Source organism: Athene noctua, chromosome 7, assembly GCF_965140245.1.
Source record: "Athene noctua chromosome 7, bAthNoc1.hap1.1, whole genome shotgun sequence".
NCBI lineage: Eukaryota > Metazoa > Chordata > Aves > Strigiformes > Strigidae > Athene > Athene noctua.
This window is the reverse complement of record NC_134043.1, coordinates 27222587-27241734: the sequence shown is the minus strand read 5'-3', so window position 1 is coordinate 27241734 and position 19148 is coordinate 27222587. Positions and strand designations below refer to the sequence as shown.

The 19148-nt window shown below is 52.8% G+C and overlaps 1 protein-coding gene across 21 annotated transcripts in view; it reads left to right on the top strand.

Moving 5' to 3' along the window:
• Nucleotides 1–10256, top strand: part of PCBP3 (poly(rC) binding protein 3) — a 61735-nt gene extending 51479 nt beyond the window's left edge. For 10 of the 21 annotated variants that reach the window (XM_074910129.1, XM_074910126.1, XM_074910124.1 and 7 more), the window contains one exon: nucleotides 1712–2668. In XM_074910129.1, coding sequence (XP_074766230.1) covers nucleotides 1712–1748 — 37 coding nt within the window. In that variant the 3' untranslated portion in view covers nucleotides 1749–2668. Of the gene's footprint in view, nucleotides 1–1711; nucleotides 2669–9860 lie in introns of those variants that run through there. The other 11 variants (XM_074910136.1, XM_074910135.1, XM_074910128.1 and 8 more) reach the window with 3 other exon arrangements.
• Nucleotides 10257–19148: the final 8892 nt, after the last annotated feature.

The window sequence follows — 19148 nt, the reverse complement described above, 5'->3', positions numbered from 1 at the left end:
GCAGCACTCGCTCCCGGCACTGCAGGCCAGGAGGGGCTTCCTGAGGCCGGCTGGGATGGATGGTGGCTTGCTGAGACCTCTGAGCGGGGACCAGATGTCACCAGCGGGATCTCTCCCCCAAGCTGGCACTTTGGCTGGTGACTGGGAGCTGCTTCGCTGACGGCGGAGTGGCTGCAGGTTGCGCCGGTCACCTGACCACTCATCACCCTCACTCGAGGATTTTGCTCGTGGGTGGGCAAAATTGCCACTGACTTTACCTGTGGACAAGGCAGGGGACAGGGACAGGGACAGATATGAGCTGGTGGTGGGGAGGTATCACTTGGGACCTGCTCACTGGGATCCCAGCATCGCTTACTACCACTTCAGAGCCTCTTCTGTGTGCTTCCAGGCCTCCCAAGGCTTTCCTCCATTCAATGAAAATAATCAGTCCAATAAACTCAAGACATGGGAATGGCCTGATTGCTTCCTTTTAATGACAAAATGCTTGGTGCAACAGGACTTTACAGGGTTCCCGACGCTGCCTCCAGCTGGGGGGTGATGCTGCCTGTGCTGTGGGGTACTGAGGGTCCAGCAAGGGGCTGCGAGGGGAGTGTACAGGGGAGATGTAGCTGGAGAGGGGTTGGGGACTATTTCCGTGCCGGTGGTGAGCCATGTCTGGGGTGCTCACACAGACCTGTTTGCCTGCGTCTATGGACTCATGGATGGGGAGCTAAGGGAAGAGAGGGCCTTTACTGGCTTCGCACTTGCCTGGCACAGCCATGCAAGCCAAGGCTGTCCACGTGTCCATGCCCTCTGCTGCAGGCAGAGTTGGTGATGTGCTAACCTGCTGCTAGCCCAGGGTGCGTGTGGCTGCGGGAGGCTGCTGGTAGCGTTCTGAGGATGGGGGCTGCTGGCAGTGACTCTGATGTTTGTTGGTGTGTGGGCTGGGAGCACTGGTGAGGTCTGTATATGCCTTCTCCTCCTTGCACCCAACCCACCTCAGCCCTGACCTGCAACAGCCCTCCACCATCCTGCCCCGCTGCCCCCACCCATGGCACCTCTTCAGTCGCTCAGGAGAGGGACAAGGCCAGCCCCATGCCCAAGGGCACAGCTGAGCAGTTTTTCCCTCAGCTCCTTGCCAATTCCGCCCCCCCCCGCCCCCCCCCCCCCCCCCCCGCCCCCTTCTTGAAACAAGAGAGAGAAAGAAAAGAAAAACGAGTGGCTCTTCCTTACTGGAAAGGGCTAGCTGAGCTGCAGCCTGTGCTGTGGCAGAGATGACCTGGCAGGCGGCAGGATGGGGCATGGCTCAGCCTCTCCCATAGTTTCAAAATCCAAAGCAAAATGAAGACGACGGAGGAGCTGGGACAGCTGCCTGTCCTCCCTGAGAGGGATGCTGGTAGCAGTGAAGCCATGCACTGGTATGTCTCCTGCCAGCACCCCTGGTGGGTGGCACCACTGCCATGGTGCAGTGCCAGGGACTGGCAGCAGCAAGGAGAGAGGAAGGCAGCTGGCCGTTGAGCTGGCTCTCTTCTCCAGCCCCCTGTGCCCTCCACAGGGACCTCCAAGCCCCATGTGCTCAAGCAACCCAGTGATGCTCTGCCCCCGTCCCAGCGGGGCGTAGGCCAGAGGAGGAGCACTCTCCCACAGGGTCTTCGTTTTCTTTTCTGCTCTGGATATTAAGCGCTTGTTTTTGTCTCCCCCTCACCCCTCTCTCTGTCCCTGTCTATTCTAGGCTGACGTCTGAGGTCACTGGAATGGGCGCACTCTAATTTCCACCCACCATCCTCCACTCCGCACCACCCGACCCTCTCCAGCCACCGGCACTCCACCCAGCCTGTACTGCCTGTACATTTACCGTCTTCCCTTTGCCTCCACAGATACTCTTTTCTTTACTAACAAATATATATATATATATTTAAATACACATGCATATGCACACACTGGAACATTTCTTTACGAGTTCCTTACTGTGCTCCTGAGGCTGCTCCCAAACTCTTTGGTTATGGTCCTTGTTTTCAGCGTACGGTGTTACTACTTCATCTGCTTTTCGGGGGGTGGGGAAGGGGGGGTTGGTTTTTTTTCTGCTGGTGAGACTTCAGAAGATGACGGGGTCTCTAGTGTCAGCCTAGAGTAGCTACTTACATGTTTGAGTTGAAGTTGGCGGTACTTGCTGTAGCATATGGACATGTGACGCCACCCAGAGCTGTGCGTGCTTCAGAGTACTTACTTTTCTCACCCTTCTTCCTTTGATGCTCCCTTATCGTTGGCTTTGCTTGTCCTGGCTCACCTTTGTGACCTTGCATCCCTGCCCTCAGGGCAAGGCATAGTTTCCACCCCATGTTATTTGGGAAGCAGAACATGCAGGGCCCAAGCTGACAGACACACATGGGTACACCTGCAGTCTTCTCTCTATAAAACATGGCAGGGTCCAGACAAGCGATTTTTCATAGTAAACGAAGGGAAACACACACACACACACATACACAAAAATGGTCCTCTTTTTTTAACTAACAAGCAACTGGAAGTGGGAAGAATTCAGCTGTGTGGGATTCACACCCCCAGGGGCCTTTGAAAGCGCTGTTTTGACAATCCCCACGAGCAAAACCTTTGGACGATAGCTCAGGAAGCTCTGTGAGCCGGCTGTGTTTGTCGTTGTTTGTGTTCAATAAATGTCTGTGCAGCTCTGCTACCGATGGGCTCTGACTGTTCTTCTCCTGGGTTGCCCTGCCATCTCCAGCCCCATCCTTCCCTCTGCATCCTTCTGCAACCTTTTTAGCTGCTTGGAGGGAAGGTGGGGATTGTATGCAAACCTTCATAATTATTATTATTATTATTATTACTGTATAATTATTATTATTATTTTATTTAGAGAAGGTCCCCATGAGTGATGCACTTCCTGAGTGATTCCAGGCTTTCTTTTTTTAAAAGGGAGGGTACTTGGCTTGCATAATGCTTTGATTTTCCCTAAAATTAAGTTACAAGTTACAGTATGACAACAAACATCTCTCACTGCCCCCTTGTCTGGATGGATCTACCATGTCTGTGCCTCACGCCTTTCCCCAAGACCCTCTATGCCCAGCCCTGCCTTCTGCTTCCAGGCTTTACTTCTCTCTCCTACCTCTCAAACAGGGAAACAAATATATTTTCCATCTGTTAATTTTCTACTGTACAAAACATATGGTACATGTTTTTCCTGTATTGCAAAGGAGGGGATTGTGATACACTGTGTCCCCAGGCAGCTAAAGCAGCAGATATATTTTGCACTGTACCACATGGGAAATATATTGTTTTTTCCAGGTGAGCCCCAAGACTTATTGGCCTCTCTTCTACCCCTACTGCCAGCAGGTACTGCTAGCAGCTCCTCTCCCTTCTCCTGCTGGGATGCAGGACCGCTTCTCCTCCTGTCACCAGTGCTGACTGCTCAGCGCTTACAAGGGGCTGCAGTGGGGAACTCAGATGATACCACTGCATCCATTGGGCCAGAGTTGGGCAGAGGGTTATGGGATCCAGCCCCAGCATGGGGGCTTGTGCAGCTGCCCAGCATCTGGCAGGGATGGTAGCATGACTTGGAGAGGGCGAAGGGAGTGAGTTTGCGTGAGTAAGACATCATGTGACTGTTATCTGCATGTACCGAGCAGCATCATCACCTCCCCTTAGAGGTCCATTCCCCCAGCCCAGGACCCCACTGCTGTCAAAGCTCCAGAAAGGTGGATGAGGCTGCCAGTCCTTGCCACTGAGCATCAATGATTGGCTCAGCCTAGATGTCATAAAACCCATGTGTGCTCAGCACTCTGGAGCATTTCAAGCCTCTGCATTTAAAGGTGCTTCCAGTTCCTTCATAAGATGCTTTTCTGCCAGTTCCCAACACTGCTCTGCTCTCCCTGGCAGTTTGGATTCAGCAGTGCCTTTCACGTGGTCCAGTAGCCAAACATATGCAAGAGCATCCCTTTGTCCCCCCCCCCCCCGCCACCGGGGGGTGCAGAGGTGCTTTGGGAAGTGCTACAGGGGCTTGGGTGGAGCCAGTAACCTCCCCCCCATCAGCATCCCTCCCCTTGTATTTGTGCTGATGCTGGAGGAAGGAGAGAGCCCAGGCACCAGATATTACCTTCCCCGCATTGCTGACTGCCCAGAGCAAGCACAGAGCCACCTGCAAAGGTGGTAAGTCAGCTGTGGGCAACCGGCACTCCTCATCCTCTCCTCTTCCTCACTCTGGCCTAGCCAAGTATTTTTTTGTGTTAAAAGAACAAAATATCTGTGTGTGAGACCCAGCATGAAAATAACCACCCATCAGCCTGTCAGAGCCACCCCTGTGGCCTGGATGGTGAGCTGGGGCGTGTGCTTGCCAGCAAAAGCTCCACATCCCACTGCCACCACCCTCGAAGCAGCCAGCGGCCTGGGGTGATGTCCCTCTCAGAGGGGGATGACACATAGAGGGAACAAGGCCATCCTGCTGTGGCTCAGCTCTCCCATGAAGCTGCAGGACAAGCCAAAGCATGAGCAGATCTTGCATGTGATGGAGGATGGAAAGCAACCCAGGTGCATGGCAGGAGCAGCCTGCCTCTTCTTGCACTGCTTGCTGGGCACATGGAAGCACTTTAAAACTCTGGCATCAGCAGCAATCATCAGCAGCAGCATATTAACCAAGACCAAGAAACCCATCACAAGCCAGTGCATTTGTGGGGTTCATACATGTGTTGGGTGCTTATGCCCTGAGGAAGGCAAGGGACTGTAATAGTGTGCTAATTGCAATGAATGTGGAAGTGGCTTTGCACGGGGACCTGTGGTTTCTGCTGATTGCGTCTGCTCTAAATTTCTTTGCTGTGTGTGTGCCATGCTCCCTGTGCTATTCCCCACCACCACTGAGACAGCGCTGCCCAAAATAGCAAATGCCAGATTGGATCTGCCAGATGCAACCAAGCTCAAAGGCTACTAGAGAGGAGGAGCAGGCTGCAGCAATACCTCTACATGCATCTCCATGCCAGTGAACCCACAGATAACTTCCCCCTCTGGCTACCATCCCCATCCCAGCCCACTGTGGTATGTCCATCACCCAGCGAGACTGTGCCTGCCAGTAAAGCCACTGCAGGAATCCATGGTGAAAGAGGGGAGGTCAGATACGAGCATCGAGCTGTTGTGCCAAGCCACACACTGCAGCAAGGACCCAGGCTCATGGGAGCACTCTGGGGAATGGTGCATCGGGCTGTGGGGTGGCAAGGGATGGTCCCAGCGGTAGCAGACAAAAAACAATGCGTCTTGGGATGTGGTTTTTAAGGACTGTCACTGAAATGTGCTGTCCTGGGTTTTGCCTTCTCCCCATGGCACTTCAGCCTGCTTTATCTGAATGATGTCTGCTTATGTGATCGTTAAATCTCGAGGTATTCCCAAGAGACTTGAGGAGGCAAAGGACCCTCGATGTACAAAACTGATCACATGCCTGCTTTTTGCTCTGACACAGGATGCTTTTTTGTTTCAGCTGTCTGGATACCATTTATTACAGAAAAATCCACTTGAGTAACTCTACTTGGGAAATGCCAGCCCTCCTGCAAATGAAACTGGGGGTTTCTCAAACCAGGCATGCAAAAAATGATAACTCTATACTGAACTCCTACAAAGCAAATGCTTATTTGCCTCCTGTTGCTCAGGAATCACCTTGGCAGAGGGAGTGCTACAGCCCAGCCTGCTGCCTGTCCCTGCTGTGCATTTAGGTTTTAGAGGATGTGGGGAAGAGTGGAGCCCTTTGCTGTAATGCTGAAGGGAGGGGAGCCTGCAGAAAGCATCGGGTGGGAACCTACAGGAGAGGGCACAGTGAAGGATGCGGTCATGCTGGTGTGGTCAAGGTATCCCTCCTTCTGACATTACCCAAGCCTTTGACTTTGTGACTTTTCTTAGGGGTCAGGTTATTTTGCAAAGAAAAAAAAAAAGAAAAAAAAGAAACAAAATTCCATTGTTATGTGGGAATCTAGCAGCTTATCCATCATCATCTGGGCTTGAGCTAGGCCTGGAGAAAGAGGTGTTTAAAAAATTGTAGCATCTCCTGGGAACATGTTGATAACAACAGTGATAACAACAAAATCACAAGGAATGTGTCAAACTTGGCTTTGATTTCCTTGATATGGCTCAAAAGGAGATTTGATGGTTTATTTGGAAGGAGCCTCAATGTTTTGCTTTTACTTGTGATATGTCTTGGGTTTGCATTTTATATGATCTTAAAATGCTCCAGTGATGTACCCACAGCCATGCCACTGGGAAAAATATATGCACATCTCTAACATTGGAATGAATATTCAATACAAGGTGAATGTCCCATTTAATCAACAGAATAGCTTTAGTGCATTGCTTTTCTCTCTCAGAGCAATGCATTTTATCCAGGCAGAATGATTCAACATTTCTGGAAGTAACTAACTCAGTATTACTCAGTCAGATTCTTTGGGAATGTGTTGTTTTGTGGGAAATTGTTACTTTGGCAAGAGAGTACTGGTCTGATGCCTCCCCCCACCCCCATAGCACAGTGGCTCTCCATCAGCGAGGGGCAGCTGAGGACTACACTCGGCCATTTGGACCTCAGCTGAAGGTCTCCACTCCCCCTCCCATTATTCCCAGCTAATGCTCTCAAAATTAGGTGTTTGAAGTACTGTTATGTGCATTTTTTTCCTAGACTGTCTTTGCAAATCTAGTACATAATGGGGTTGAAAAAAATAGTTTCTCCTAAGGGAAAGTGACTTTTACCAGGCAGACTCTTTAAATGTAGTACTTTCTTTTATTCATAATTCAGGGGGGTTTATGTATTCATGCTAGTCACTTTTAATTATGCTGATTTCAAGCTTATGGTCCATTAGCAAGTTTAATTTCACCCTTCCAGTACTGACAGAGGTAGGGTTTCTGGGGGTTGCTCTGTGCTGTGGGAAGGATGAATCCTTAATCTCATTTTCTCCTTGGCCACAGGGATGTCAGGATGGCACCGACTTGGCGCCAACCCTTTCCGACACCTTTCTCACGCTGTTCGCAGAAGATGAGAGCCCCGCAGCCCATCTGCCCTAAGCCTGCCTGGCTGCAGCCCCCTGCCCCAGGGAGGTACAGGGGTCCCCAGCCCTGCGTGTCCCCCCGCCACCCGGCTGGTCACTAGGTGTCCCCCTTGACCAGCTTTTTTCGTGCATCCTGCTCCAGCATGGCGTGGGCAGAGCATTTGGATGTCGGGTGCTCCCAGCCTCTACTCCAGCCACTTGCAGAAGAGGTGCCACGCCGCTGGACGTGAGAAGGGAGTGGGGTATTTGTGTCCCTTCCCCCCCGGCGACATCCACCTAGCAGGTGGCTGGCACTGTGTCCCGCTATAGGAAGGGTCCCATCAGTGCTGGGACCTTCATGAGGACACCCTAGCCCATCTGGGTAAGCACGCATGGCTAGCAGCTCCCTTGGCCATGGGTGTCCCCACGCTCTCCGGTCTCCCTGACCCGGTGTTTCACAACAGAAGGATAAGGTTTTGCTAGAGAGGTCCCAGGTGTCCCCAGCCCTTGCTGTCCATGGGGAGGTCAGCATGCGCCGTGCCTCAGCTCACTGCAGGACTGTCTGCAGCTGGTGGAATGACTTGCAGAAAGGTCATAGTCTCAGTGTAATTCCCTTACTCCCATGTTGGATATCACGGGGAGCTGGGGTTGTGCTGAGGGTTATTTTTGCTTTCCCTTCAAAAAAAAAAAAAAAAGCAGCTGTGGATCTCAATCCACTGTGCTATGCATCAAGCCCCAGGCCTCCATCCAAAGGGTAACGTGGCAGTGACTTTTAGGAAGTACTGGATGTACCAGATGTGCAACTCCTTCAACTCCAGATGTGCAGCCCCCCACTCCCGCTCTGCCTCAGCACAGTTGTCCTGCAAAAAGGAACAAAAGACACCAGATTGCTCAGAAAGCAGTCCGCAGACTAAATCTAGCCAAGTACAAAACCAGACTGTCTCTGGATTCCCACACCAGTGTTTAGGCAGTTTAACCGCAGAGGTTTCTCTTCCCAGAAATGATGCTTGTGTCGGCTTCGCACATGGGGAGAAAAAACAGCTAGAAGATGAGCAAGATAAAAATGAAGCGGCAGGAGGAGGCTTCGCTGCTGAACCCCATGCTGAACCGTGGCCTGTTGCTGATTTAAAACACTCGTGCTGTTTCTAGAAGGAACTTCTTTGATCCTGAAAGGGAAAGCCAGGATGTGCATGAGGAGTCAAGTATTTGAAGCACTCCCACAGCGCTCTATTTGGGTTCCCCTGTGAGCAGCATCTCAGAGGCATTATTTATGCCTGGAGGAAAGCCTATGTCTAAAAGCATTTGCATCTGGAACAAAAAGGGACTAGTACCACTTGGCTCTGGACCCTCTCTGAGTTTTGATGCTTCAGATGAGAGTCTGAGGCATGGGATGCTCTGGGGAAGTGTGGGCATGGCAGCACGGTGGTGGTGAGCAGCTGGCAGCATGGCCAAGCACAAAGAGCTTGGGGAGGTGGGATGGAGGGATGGAGCAGCGTTACTCATGGATTCAGGGTTACATGCATGGCTTAGGGTCAAACCTCAGCAGAAATCCAACAGGATTTCCCAGTGCAAAGGAGAGCAACATAGCTTCATGATGTGCTCAGTCAAGACCTCTGATTTGGTGGTATGGGTTTTCTTTTTCATGGGGTCCTTCAGGGAGGAGCTCCCACTCAGACATTGCAATGGCGTAACCTGAGGCTACTGCTGCAGCCAATGGATGGTTTTCCCAATGGATGCTGCTGTGAGCTACTCAGTAGAGGAATGGTGTGCTGCTTCTCACTGCCTATGAAAAGCTAGTTAAAGACGTAAACCTGACACCCCAGAGAAACCACCATCTCTATGTTTAAACCAGATTTTCAGTTGTATACTAGTATTTCTTTTCTTGCCTCAAGTAGATTTTCCCTCCAAGCATTTCAGGTTGAAATGCAACAATTGCAAGATGTACAGGACAGCACAGTGTATCTTTAAATGCAGCAGTGCTTGGGGTGGGGGGTTTGGACCGAAAAAAATATTTATGTGCTCATGTACCTAGGATACAAGATTCAGCCTGTGATGCTTGTTCCCTCTGTGCTGGGGCAGCCAGAGCTGTGTGACAGTGACTCCTTGTTGGCCAGAACACAGGCAGGGTGTGCTTTTTTCCCCTTAGCACAATGCCAAAACCTACTCACAGGTTTTCTACTGTTCACAGGCAGAGGTTGGGCAGGGGTGTGCACCCTTCCCCAGTGTTACCCTCCCAGCTGCTGCCTCCTGTGCATCACCGCCAGTCCCTCAATGCACTTGCCCTTGCCCGTTGCCCCCAAACCTCACTGCCTGAGCTGATGGGGGCCAGCAGCACCAGCTGTCCTCAGTCACCACCCTCACAGCCATGTTTGCAGGGCAGAGAGAGGCAGGCATAGGAAGGAGGGCAGGCAGGCAAGCAGCCAGGGGTGATGCTCAGCCCGGGGACAGCCCACAGCATGTGGCATGGGGTCAAGGCATTTTACCTGCACAAAACCTGTGGTCTCAACACGTTCGGCTGGCTCCTCTGGATCTCCCAAAAAGCTGCTCACAGCACCCAGTGAGAGCCCACAGGGCAAACCCACAGCACACTGGGTGACCACCTTGACTCACCCAGCAGCCCAGGACACTCATGTAGGATGTGTTTTGGGTGCGAGCTTCAGTGGCAGAGGGAAGCTTATGTTGGTGTAACAGAGCTCAGCCTGGGAACAGCTCACCCAGGCTTGGCCTTCAGGGTGCAGGTGATTTCAGCATTACACTGGAGAGTTGCTCAGGGCGTTGTGTGGAGCCATGTGTCCGTGTAGCCGAAGGGGATGGGAGGGGGAGGGACTGGTGTTGGAGCCTCAGCTGAGCCCTGACCATCTCCCTTGATTGACCCCCTAGCTCTCCAGACCCTGATCCCCATGGGAGGAACACCTTCATCGCCTGACTGGATCACCACAGCAGACATGGTGCCAGTGGCTGACACTTGAGCCTCCCCCGAAGATGCTGCCGGCTTTCCATGAACTTCTCCCTCTCCTCCGTGGCACCCTGCAGGCTGACTGCCCAAAGTCCTCTGCCCATGGCTGCACAGACCCTGCTCCCTCAGCTGTGGTACAGGACAGCAGCAGGACCAGGGGGCTTAATCAGCAGCTTGCAGGAGAACAGCAGCTTGCAGCCAGCTTGCAGCAGTACCTGCTTCTGCAAGCAAACATTTCCCCACCACCCCTCTCTGCGCTTCTGTATCACCCCTCACTCCCCTGCTGCTTTGCAATGTATTTTGTGGCTTATTTGTGTAATTGCAATAAAGCTTTTGTTGCTTGAGATACCCTCCATGGTTAGCAGGAGGAGGTTGGGGCGCCACCAAAAAGGGGGTCCCCAGTGGGTGCACATGCTGCTCAGCTGGCACAGCCGTGGCTTGTGGAGTGGGGCATCAACAAGGGAGGGTGGTGGGATGCTGTGGGGGGGCCCAGAAGTGCAGAAGCCTCTGTCCCCTTGGGAAGGTTAATGGGGAAACTCAGTGCACACAGCCTGTGAAACAACCCACGACTGGCTGGAAAAAGGGCCTCATCCACTCGGCATCAGGAAACGATCCAGTGTGGGAGCAGGGCTGCCCAGAGGGGAGGGAGAGTGGGACGGGGGGAGCACTGCGAAGAAAATCCAGAGCTTTCCCCAAAGGCAGCGACGGCTGGGATTCATTATCTGTCAGAATATCTGTTTATAGAAAGCATGAGTCACTGCCAGGCCCCTGGATGGGAGCAGCCCACCACCAGGACTGCCAGCAATTCGGATGGGGTATGTGCTGCCCATCCGGCCCTACACAATGGCAGTTCTCAAACTGCCCCCGCCCCAGACTGCCACACGCCAGCCCCAGACCTTGGACCAGACCCAGAACTATTTTGGTCTGCATCGGAGCACATGTTTTCTCTAGGATGCTTCATTTCTTACTCAAGAAGTGATGCCAGAGTGCTGCCTCTCCCTGCCACACCACGAGCCCCGGCAGTTCCCCTGCCATGCCCACATGTGCCCATGCCCTCGGGTAAAGACAGTCTCAAGCAGGGGTATCATCCTGTGAAGCAGAGCTGCTGACTTCGCCCATGGCTCTGCATTTTGCCCCAATGCAGCAAGGGTCTCCAGTCCCTAGCCAGTCCAGCCCCAGGGCTGAAACACAGCCAGGCAGCCAGGAGAAGCCAGCATTGCCTGTCCAGACCTCTGCCCCATGGGGAAATGAAGGCAAAAATGCCCATTTAAACCTTTTTTCCATTTGGAGTTGTATTTTCCACAGTGCATGTGACCCCTGCTCTTGTTTGGCCCTGCAAAGAGGCTGTGAGCAGGCAGACTGACCCTCTGGGTTTTGGCAGCTGGCTGAGCCCAAGTGTTGCGTGAGAACCTGATTTTCACCCCTGCTAAAACCAGTCAGCACTAGTCCCAAATCTGTATGGGTGCGGGTGTTTGCCCCAAGTGCTTCCTCTGTGCCATCACACTGGTCCTGTACAGAGGTGTCAGCCTGTGGCACTATGTGGAAAGGTCTCGGTCAGCTCATTTGCCAGCATTATGGGCCCACTGGCAACAAAGGTGCTCATTCCCACCCCATTCCAGCATCTGTACCCCACAGCACCTCCAGGAGGAAAAGCCACCCTTGGCAACTTGCAAAAAGCCAGGGATCTTCTGTGGTAAAAAATTGTCTGGTGCAATCCTTAAAAGCAGGCTGTTATCATGCCCGAGATGGGAATCTGACTAGGAAAAAATCATATTGCTCCTTCACTAATGTCTTTATTTGGAATGAGGTGACACAGCAAAGGCAACACCTGCTGGTGACTGAAGATGCACACTGCTACCTGTGCTGGCTCCCGCGGTGTGTTGGTGCCCAGGGTGCCAGCAGCCAGCCCAGCTTGATGCCTGGCTCAGGCAAGGCACAAAGCCACCCACAACATGCAGCTCTAGACCTGGCACCCACTTTTCACTAAAAGACAGGTTTTCTGTGTTTCTCCTGCTCCGTCAGCTGGTCCTATGCTTTGTCTTAGAGAAAAACCCATGTCCCCACTCCTCTCCCATTCCTCACAGCAGCAGCACTGTGGAAACCCTTCCAAAGCAGGGTATCACCAGCTGAGATCAATGTGCTGGGAAACATGGATCAGCCCAGCTCAGCGATCCTTTCCCACCTCTATGAAGCCATGGGCCATCCATGAGCATATTGCATGGCCATGCACCCTTGTCTGGTGCTGGGAGACACTGCCAGAGACAGAGACATCCCAGGGTAGGAACAGTCCCAGGGAAGGAGCCAGTGGATCTGTGAGCGCAGACACCTGGGGATCAGCCCCAGATATTGCCACCCACCCACAGGGCCTAAATCCCTGCCCAGGCTGGAGAGGTGGGTGTGAAGGGATATTAACCACCCACATCCTCCATCTACATGCACTGGCTTTTCCTCTGCAGGATGCATCCACTGAAACATGAAGCATCATTGCCTCTGTGAAAGGCATTAAGGGATGCAGATGCCCCACACCCCTCCCCATTGCCTCCAGCCCCCTGCTGCAGGGTAGCTGGCTGCAGCGCTCAGTGGCTTCCTCCTGAGAAAGTGTGTGTTTGGAGATTTGAAACAGCCTGTTTACCTTTGGCTGTTCCTCTAAAAAAATAAAGCAGTGAAGGAGAGATGCTTATCTTTATGACTTTGCTGCAGCTTGTGCTGCTCCTTTCCATCCTGCGAGAGGGATGTGCTAGATGTCTCCCAGGCAGGGTGTGTGTCTGCAGGACCAAGGGCCATCCTCCAAAGGGTGTTGCTCCTCCTCAGTGGTGCTCCTGAGGGACAGCTTTCTCCTCCAGCTCAGCATCGTCACTCCTGTCTCAGCCACGGCTAAACACAGATGGGGAAATAAGCTTGAGGACAGCAAAATGGCTGGATGGTTTACATTTCCTCTTCACTATCTGCAAAAGATCCGAGGAGGATGCTTGGCACTGCTTGGTGTGTGCTGGGAAGGTGTCCTTGTCAGGAAGGGCAGCTGACTTGTTTTAATCTTCTAGGAAAAGGCTGCAGGCTGGATCTGGCTCTGGCATAAAGAAAGCTCATCTGCAAGCCTTGTTGCATCCTAGGACTGCTCTCAAAGGGCACAGCCACCCCAGAAGCTGTGATGGTTGCTGGAGTGGTAAAAATAATGAGTATAAATGATGCATGCTAAAAAAAACTGGGAGAAGAAACGGTCTGGAGAAGAGGTAACAGGGACCTCAAGGAGTCTGCCAGAAATGTGCAAGCCCCTCAGCTGGGGTGGATCATCTCCCTGGAAAAGCATGGAAAGGGGTCAGGCCAGCTCTGCACTGCACTGCGCCCTGAAGCCAGCCGAGAGACATTATCTGGAGGGTGTCCAACAACCTCTGTGCCTTCCTAGGGCTTTGGGGCTTGCTGCCTACACTGAGGGAAAATGACAGCATGTTCAGGGGAATGGAGGGCACTTGAAAGCAGGAGGAAATGAAATGAAAGCATTTCAGGGTGGTCTTTTGTCTCCGCAGAAGAGATGAGCTGTGCTGTAGCACCACTGCAGCTTGAAAGATGAGACAAGCTGCTGGAAAACAGGCGAGGGGTGAAAGGAGAAGCACAGTGCCATGTGGGCATCGGGGGTTTCTCTGTGCTGCTTCAGAAGAGGATGGGGAACACTGCCAGCCTCGTGTCACCCCTTCCACCTGGGGCTTGCTGGGACCAGTCCTGCTCACTGCTGTGCACCAATAAGCTGCTGGGCATCCGCACAGATGCAGAGAGGCAGGTTTGGAAGTTGTGCTGTAATCCATGGCAGCAGAACACCAGGTTTCCTACCTGATTAGCTCATCTCTTTGCAGTTTGGTGACAAAAGCTGGCTCAGCTTCTGCAAACTGCAGGGCAAGAGAGCCCTGTGCCACCCCCACTCCATTATGGGCCTGGGGGGGAGGAGCCAGTGCTTCCAGTCCCCCCAGCTGGAGCCAGGGCTGTGTCTGGCGGCTGCTCGGCTGTTCCTCGAGCGCCTGGTGCCTCCCTTTCCCAGGAAGATGTGGCCAGCCTGGAGAGCATGCTCCACTCCCTGAGAATCACCCAAGCAATGCATTATATTGCAGAGGAATGGAAAATATTCTCCGCCCAACTGCCAGAGGGTTTAGCGCGTGTTTTTCCACCCAGTTTTCATGCTGTGCCTGCTGGATGTACTCCATGAGAGGCTACGTGGGAGAGGCGGGTGCTCTGTCCCCTGTCCTGGCAGCGGTGTCGCCAGGGCTGGGGGTGGCATGTCCCGGGGTGCTGCTGACACCATGTGGGCTGGTTGGGCCAAAGCACAGTTGCTTGCCAAGGGTTTGGTCAGGAGCTAGCAAGCAATGATTCTCGGGAATCAACGCCTCCCATCATTTCTTCTCTAGCTTCGTCAGAAAACCAGCCCCCCACCTCGGTTTTGTTTTCTACAAGAACAGAAGAATAGTGCAGGTGTTGGCGATCTTCCTGTTTTGGGCCAGTTTTATCCCCAAACCACAATGCTCCCAGCCCCAAAAAGCCTACGCTTTGGGTTGTTTCAATTTTCTGAGTGTAAAATGTACATTTTCCCCAGAGAAAAGGAAAAAAAAAAAAAGAAACCTGAAAGTGAGTTTTGCTTTGTTCATCTTCAAGCCTCCATGGTGGGGCTCTCCTTCCCAGGAGCATGCAGGGAGGGCCTTCCCAATATCCCGAATGCAAGACATCCCAGCATCCTGCAGCACCCCCATGAGGAAAGCAGCCTTGCGAGAGCTGGGGGCCAGAAAAAGGAGCCTGAAAGCGGTATCTCCTCTCCTACAGCTCCCATGCCGCATCTGCAACCTCCCCTCTCACTCGACCCTCTCATCTTTCCTAAGAAGCTGAGCCAAGCTTTCCCACAGACCCAGACAGCTATTAGAGAAATATTATTACCAGATGGCTTGTTTTTTCCATAGGACCAGAGGCCAGCATGAGGTAACAGGGAAAATATTAACTCATCCCACACCAGCCTGGTCATGGGTTTGTGGCTTTGCTGGTGGAGCTGTGCCGTGTCTCAGCTGTGCCGGCACACAAGGGGTCTGCAGAGCTGGGTGGTGACGGGGGGGGGAAACTAGCACCCAATGTATGCTGGACCAGTGGGGTAGCTGGAAATCCCACCTTGGACTATCGATGGCCCTGTGGGGGTGGCTTGGGGAGGTTTTGATGGGGAAGGGAAGGGCATGTCCCCAGACGTGCTGGAAGGGAGGGAAGGGTCCCCCCAGGACAGCTCAAACTTGTAGGTGCAGAGCCCAGCTGGCAAACTGCACAACGGGGATGTTCGCGCCAGGTCAGATGAGCCATCGATTCAAGCAGAGGAGAAGCTCCACATCCTGGCTGTCCTGCCTCTTGCAGGGTTGGCAAAGAAAATGTGTCCCTTTGAGTAGGGCTGTCAAGGGATTTGGAAGATACTGCATGGCATGGGTTGGCTTTTCCACTGGGTCTTTTTGCAGGTGGGTGGGTGAGTGTGAGACCTTCCTCTGGTGCTGCTGAGCCCACTCTACGCCCATGATAGGATGCTTGCAAAGCACCACCCGCCTGTGCTGGGAGAGAAGCTGCAGCTGTGCTGGGAGAGGTGATGTTTTTCCTGCTTGGAGGGGTTTCTCCACTGCCTCCTCCCACAGAGATCCACTGTGGGAAGATAAATTATCGTGTGCAGAAACACCACAAGCCGCACTCTTTCCAGCAGGGTTTGTGGTTGGCACAGCACTCAGTCTGGACCACTGCTGCTCCTGTTGTTCAGGTCTGACCATGGAGATGGGCCAGCCAGTGGGGATGCATCTGAGCCATAGGCAAGCTGGGTTGTGCACCCTGGGGGTCCAACAGCCAGCCCAGGGAGGTGCAGTCTGTGGCAACCAGAGCACATGGAAACCTCTCTGAGCAAACTCCTTCAACATCCCAAACGCTTGGCAAATCTTGGGCACTCATATCCCCAGGAGTGGTGGAAGGTGACACAGCCAGCTGTCAGGATGCCAGTGTGCTTCATGGGGTTTCAACTGGGGAAATTTCAGTGCTTGTTAATTGTGGCATCTCCCGGGACCATGTGAGAGGACAAAGTAGCCCCAGCTGCAGAAGATGGAGCTGGAAACCTGATACTCAGTCCTTCCCTGCTTTCCAAAGCACCCTTTGGTTATGAGTGTGCTGGTAGGTTCAATCCTGGTTTTTCCCAGGGGAATTAATTTCAGCTCATTTCCGTATTTCCTGTGGATGGAATGTTTTCCATTTCTAAGTGGACTTGATTAAAAGGAAGGAAAGGTTGTGTGAAAGAGTTAATAGCAGGAAAATGGAGAAAACTCATTCTTCTCTCAATCTCTGGGAAGAGAAAAAGCAAAAATTCTGTCCCAAGTGCACTTTTTTTCTGCACCCCAATTTGGTCTGGAATTGAACTAAAAGTTATTGCTTGCAGTACTGTGGGCTGGGACTTGGGATGGGGAGCACGTGTCCCCCAGGGCATGCAGCCACTGTGGAGGGGCTCCCCTTGTCCATCTGGAGGAATGCTGGTAGATGAAGGGTGTCTGCTGCTCCTGGGGGACCCGCTGTGCCAGAGCCATAGGGGTCAACTTCCCTGGCCTCATCTGAAGAAGGGAAAGGGGACGTCCTTCACAGGCACGTGTCCTTAGATTTTTGGATGCGATGGCATGCTGCTAGGCCCAATGATTGCAACATCCCTGGGGTCAGCCTGCAAACTGCTGCCCAGCTATCAGCTGGATTTCTACAAAACTAGCCCACACTTTTCCAAGGAAACGTCCGTTCAATGCCCTGGGGACACTGCTGGCTGCTAGCCCTGGTTTAGCACCGTTTTAAAATGCTTTTGAAGCTGGACACAGATCCAAGCCTGTGGCCCAATTGGACAGCAGAGAGGATGAACCTGGGATGTTGGGCCTGATAACAGCCCCTGGGGCTGGCGGCTGGGAACGGGGGTCCCCAGCGGCAAGGGGGAACCCTGACTTGCTGGTTCCCCATACTGGAGTGCACGGGGTCGGACAAACTGCAGCTGTGTGGAGCCATATACGGTCAGCAGGCGCCTTGCACAAGCCATACCATTATCATTAAGTCTTTGCTGGCGCAGCCAACCAGCCTCCAGCTTGCAAGGCTCTGTAGAGCAGCCGGGCTGTTCCTGAGATGGATGTGCGGTTCCCTTCCTCCAAGGAGGGGGAGGGAATCGGCTCTTCTGCTGCTCAGGGTAATTGCCTGGGAGGGAAGAGGGGAGAGGAAGAGATAAAACAAAGAAGAAATGTCTCTGGTGTGCAGATTCACAAGATGCCTCGGCTGAGCTGAGGTATGAAGACAGGTCCCTTCCCAGCACCCCCTTTCCTGGGGGCCTCTGGCTGGTTTTCAAAATCCCAGGTGAGCTCCCTCATGGGGGCACCAAGGAGGCATGTTGGAGAGCCAAATCAGGTCTGATCCCCTGTGAACTGTCACACAGCAGGATTTGTCCCTCAACACCCTTGCTCTCTTGGAAAGCATCTTTAATAGGTTTGAAATGCCTTGAAAATTTGCCTTTTGGTGTCCTTATCTCCTGGTGCTACATGCACAGCTCTGCAAAGTCCACTTATCTCTATGCCTGGGCAGTTATTTACACCCACCAGGTTCACGCTGGTTCTAAAGCTTTTAAGCTGCGGAAAAAATGCTTCCTTCAGCACACCAAACTCCTGGCTCTTTTGTGGCTGGGGCGTCTCTTCCCACCCCCAAAACACACAGAGTTTTGTTTCACTTTTTGGTGTCACCCCCCCACACTTCTTGTCTCCTCCCTGTTGGTCTGGCTGCCCCTCAGCCAAAGCACATGGTACCCTGAGGCTCTCCAAATGTCCAGAGGAGATGCAGGGACGGGGTGTAGGGGTGCCCAGCAGCAGTCCTGCCTCTCCTTGAGATCACCAGCTTCTCCCCTTTCCTTTGTTTTAACATCATCTTCCACAGATGCACCTAAATTTGTGTTGGCATGAAAAACAGCACCTGTTGTGCTGTTGGGTTTATGAGGTTTCAGTTCAGCACAGTCTGCAGGTTTTTTTCCACTGACCTTGGATTTTGTTTATCCAAAGAGTCATTATTTGATGTATCTGCCTTGATAGTGTGGACAGGCCCCTCCACTGATGTAATTTGTAATCAGTGGAGCTATAGCTTTTTTTTTTTTCAGTTGTCTCAACTTGAGACAACTTCCTACAGCCAAGCTTATGATATTTTCTCCTGATCATTCACACAAAGATTCTGTCAGAGAAGCTGTGTGTGAAAGGCAGGGTGATGGAGGTGGCAGCCAGTCCTGCACAGCCCCACAAAGGGCAGGTCTCCTGCCTTTGTACAGCCAACTTGAGTGCAAACCATTCGTACAGGCTGGGTTTGTGCTGTCAACTGTTTGTGCTTTGGAGCCATCCTGGACAATCCATCAATTTGCTATTTAATGACAGGTCTTGGTCCCCTTTGGGAGCAGGTTACAGCTGCAGCTGTAGTAGCATCAGCCCCCAGGCATTTTGCCTCTCTCTCTCCAATAGCAATTAATGCTCCCACTGTGATGAGGGGTTTGGCAGTACTGTTTCTGGGTCTGAGTTCAGCAGCATGGGATTCATCTCCAGTGCTGGCCATGGAGAGCAAATGGTCTACAATACTCTGGGGGCCTTGATGTGGGGGTCCAGCTCCCCACTGCTACAGGTCCTGAGGCTCTCCTGCCATCCTGCAGGATGCAAAGATGCTCATCTCCAGGCATCCCTAAGGACTTGCAATCCTGCTTCTACCTTCTGGGCTTGACAGCTTTGACCCCATTCCTGCTCCCTTCCCTGAGCATGGCCCAGAGGAGTTGTTCCCAGTCTGTAGGTGTCCCTGTGGGATTTTTCTCAGCTTGCTCCTCAGGTTCCTGACTGGGTTGAGTAGAAAGCCCTGAAAGTCAGGGAGGAAGGTGCTTCTCCAAAAATGTGGTGCATTCATGGTGCACCATCCCTGGGTGGCTATGGGACAGCTCCAGCTCTGACCTGTGGTGAGGACTCCCCTGTTTAGCAGGACAGCACAGGCCAGCTCACACAGGTGGGGATGCAATGGGAATGCATGTCCCCCTGCCCCAGCTTTCTTGCCCCAGGAGCCAGGAGGGAGCAGTCTGGCAGGTGCCCCAATCACCCCTGCCCCACAGAGAAGGCTGAACCCCAAGTGGTATGCTCATGCTGGGCACTGACTGGGCAAGGGCTCCCTGCGTGAGGCTTGCAGAGATC